We start from the raw sequence: 2,287 nt of genomic DNA on the forward strand, positions 1-2,287 counted from the left end.
CTTTGTTTCTGCATATCTGGTCACTTTATAAGAATTTTTGTTAATAAACTGGAAATTTTAGTTATATGCTATGAGTTTCTTTTTTGCAGTTATGATAAAGCATCGCTAGAGGAAGGCACCAGGCTTGCTTTACAGTACTTCAAGAATCACAGCTTTGTTCACACCCCTTTGTATATCAGGCTGGTTCTGTCTCATGCATATGCTCTGGTTATCGATATGGCTACTCTTTTCTTCTTTGATTTTATGCTACATGTAAGACCACTTAGACTTGGTTTGCAACAGTAAAAGAAAATTATTTTATTCTTCCATATATTCATTTGAATGTTTTGCTGATTTACATTCTATCCTTTCTCAACTCAATTATAATCATGTAATATTTCTAATCATGTCCAGTCAGACATTGTCAAGTGCTATCATTTATATATGTTTACTGCTTATTTTATCAATGATGTATTATTAAATATTGGTTATTATCAAATGTATCTTTGGTTTCAGAATGGCTTCTATGGGCTAGTGTACACAACCTACCCATGGAACAGGAACCCAAGCAATTTCAATGATAGCATGTCTCAGCATTTCCCTCCATATGCATTCTGCACCATTGACAAGTACAACCTAATCAACAATGCAAGAGTGGAAAATTATGGTTGTCACCTAATGCTGATGGAATTGTATGAAAAAGTCTTCATTGTGATATGGTTCTTGCTTGTAGTTCTCATAGCTGTGACAATGTTCTCTCTTTTGGTCCTCTTGTTCCTTTGGTTACCACCCTTAAATCGCCTCCTCTTGCGCACCTGCATCACCTCAGCCTATATCCAGAGAGTGAAGAGGGAGGTCTTGAAGATCTCAAGTGTAGGGGACCTCTTTGCCATTAGTCTCATGAAGAGGCACATGAATGAAAGACAGTTTCTGAAATTCCTTGAATGCTTAGTACAGGTCTATGACAACCACCTGAAAGAAGTCTTGGTAGATAGTCAACAGACAGATGCAAACATATGCTGAAATCAGTGTTGATACTTGTTATTGTCAGAAGAAAGGGTGGATTTATTAGAAAGACGCATTTTGAGATATTTCATTTTAGTTTTTAATTGTGTTGATTTTTTTCTAGTTGTTTTCTTCTTCAAAATAACACTTTATTTTGTCTATGTTGAACATGAAGAAATTCAATGAGAGGTGCAAAGTTTAATTTATATGATATACAGCTGTTACAATTATCCAAGTTCTTGAAACAGAACTTTTGAATACCAGTGATATCAAACATAAATGATTTCAAATTTAATTCACTCTTTGTTTTACTTAATGTTTTCCATATTTTTCATAGCAAAAGTTAGAAATTAGTTTTTCCTGTTTTGAGTATGAAAAGCAAGTATGTTGGACATGCCTTACAAGAGCAAACTATCAGATACCAAATGAATATTATGTTAAAACATTTTACAGACAATTTTGCAAATGAAAGTGAGTATGAAACAGGAGAATGGAAAATCTAAGACTAACTACATATTCATTTTAAGCACACATTCCTTGTTGCTACTGCTTCAGGAGTTTATTAGATTGGATTACTAATAAGCAAGTGATTTCAGATGTCAGGGATTGAGCAGAAATTTCAGTCCTAATTTAGCACTTTTTCTACCACAGTAGGTAAAAAACAGGTTTTGCATATTGTCTTTTTTTTTGCTTTTTATTTCCATTTATATCATTGAGATGGATGTTTGTGTAATTACAATTTATTTTGTAATAGATACATTTACCAGTGGCGTGTTATTTTTCTTGAAACCTACCTATCACTTTTTTAATATCTACTTTTCATGTGTGTGCATACATAGCTTTGGCATAGAGAGTGATGAGTTTCTTCAAATTAATGGAGGATTTTAAGATAAAAACACCGAGTTATGAAGAAATTCCTTCTCTCTGTGGTAACTATACTATCTGTACAAATGAGTGCAAGATTATTTTGCCAAATCCTAGTCTTTAAAGATTATTGATGCCTTTATGTTTGTACGTTACTATTTGATACAGCAACCCTGGAGGATTCTTGAAGAGCTGGGAGAGGAGAGGAGAGTTTTCAAATTCAAAATTCCATTAGTAACAATTGTTATTCTTATTACATAATTCTGGAATTTAAATTATCCTCTCTGATGTTTTTGGTTTGGCATAAGTGTTTTAACTATCTTGTATGTTTTAGCAGTCTTTTTTACAATGAGTTATTTTATTTCTAAAATAATCAATTTTGGCTCCTTGTATAAGTGATTTGATGATGATGAACCAGTTATTTTTTTAAACTTTGAGT

General features: G+C 32.6%; 1 protein-coding gene across 1 annotated transcript in view; it reads left to right on the plus strand.

Annotated features, from left to right (window-relative positions):
- LOC119586262 (innexin inx2-like) overlaps window positions 1-1,754 on the plus strand; it is a 6,783-nt gene extending 5,029 nt beyond the window's left edge. Inside the window, exons 4-5 of the mRNA XM_037934971.1 lie at window positions 90-252; window positions 496-1,754. Coding sequence (XP_037790899.1) covers window positions 90-252; window positions 496-1,002 — 670 coding nt within the window. The 3' untranslated portion in view covers window positions 1,003-1,754. The remainder of the gene's footprint in view (window positions 1-89; window positions 253-495) is intronic.
- The last annotated feature ends 533 nt before the right edge of the window (window positions 1,755-2,287 follow it).

This window comes from Penaeus monodon, chromosome 21, assembly GCF_015228065.2.
Source record: "Penaeus monodon isolate SGIC_2016 chromosome 21, NSTDA_Pmon_1, whole genome shotgun sequence".
In the NCBI taxonomy this organism is placed as follows: domain Eukaryota; kingdom Metazoa; phylum Arthropoda; class Malacostraca; order Decapoda; family Penaeidae; genus Penaeus; species Penaeus monodon.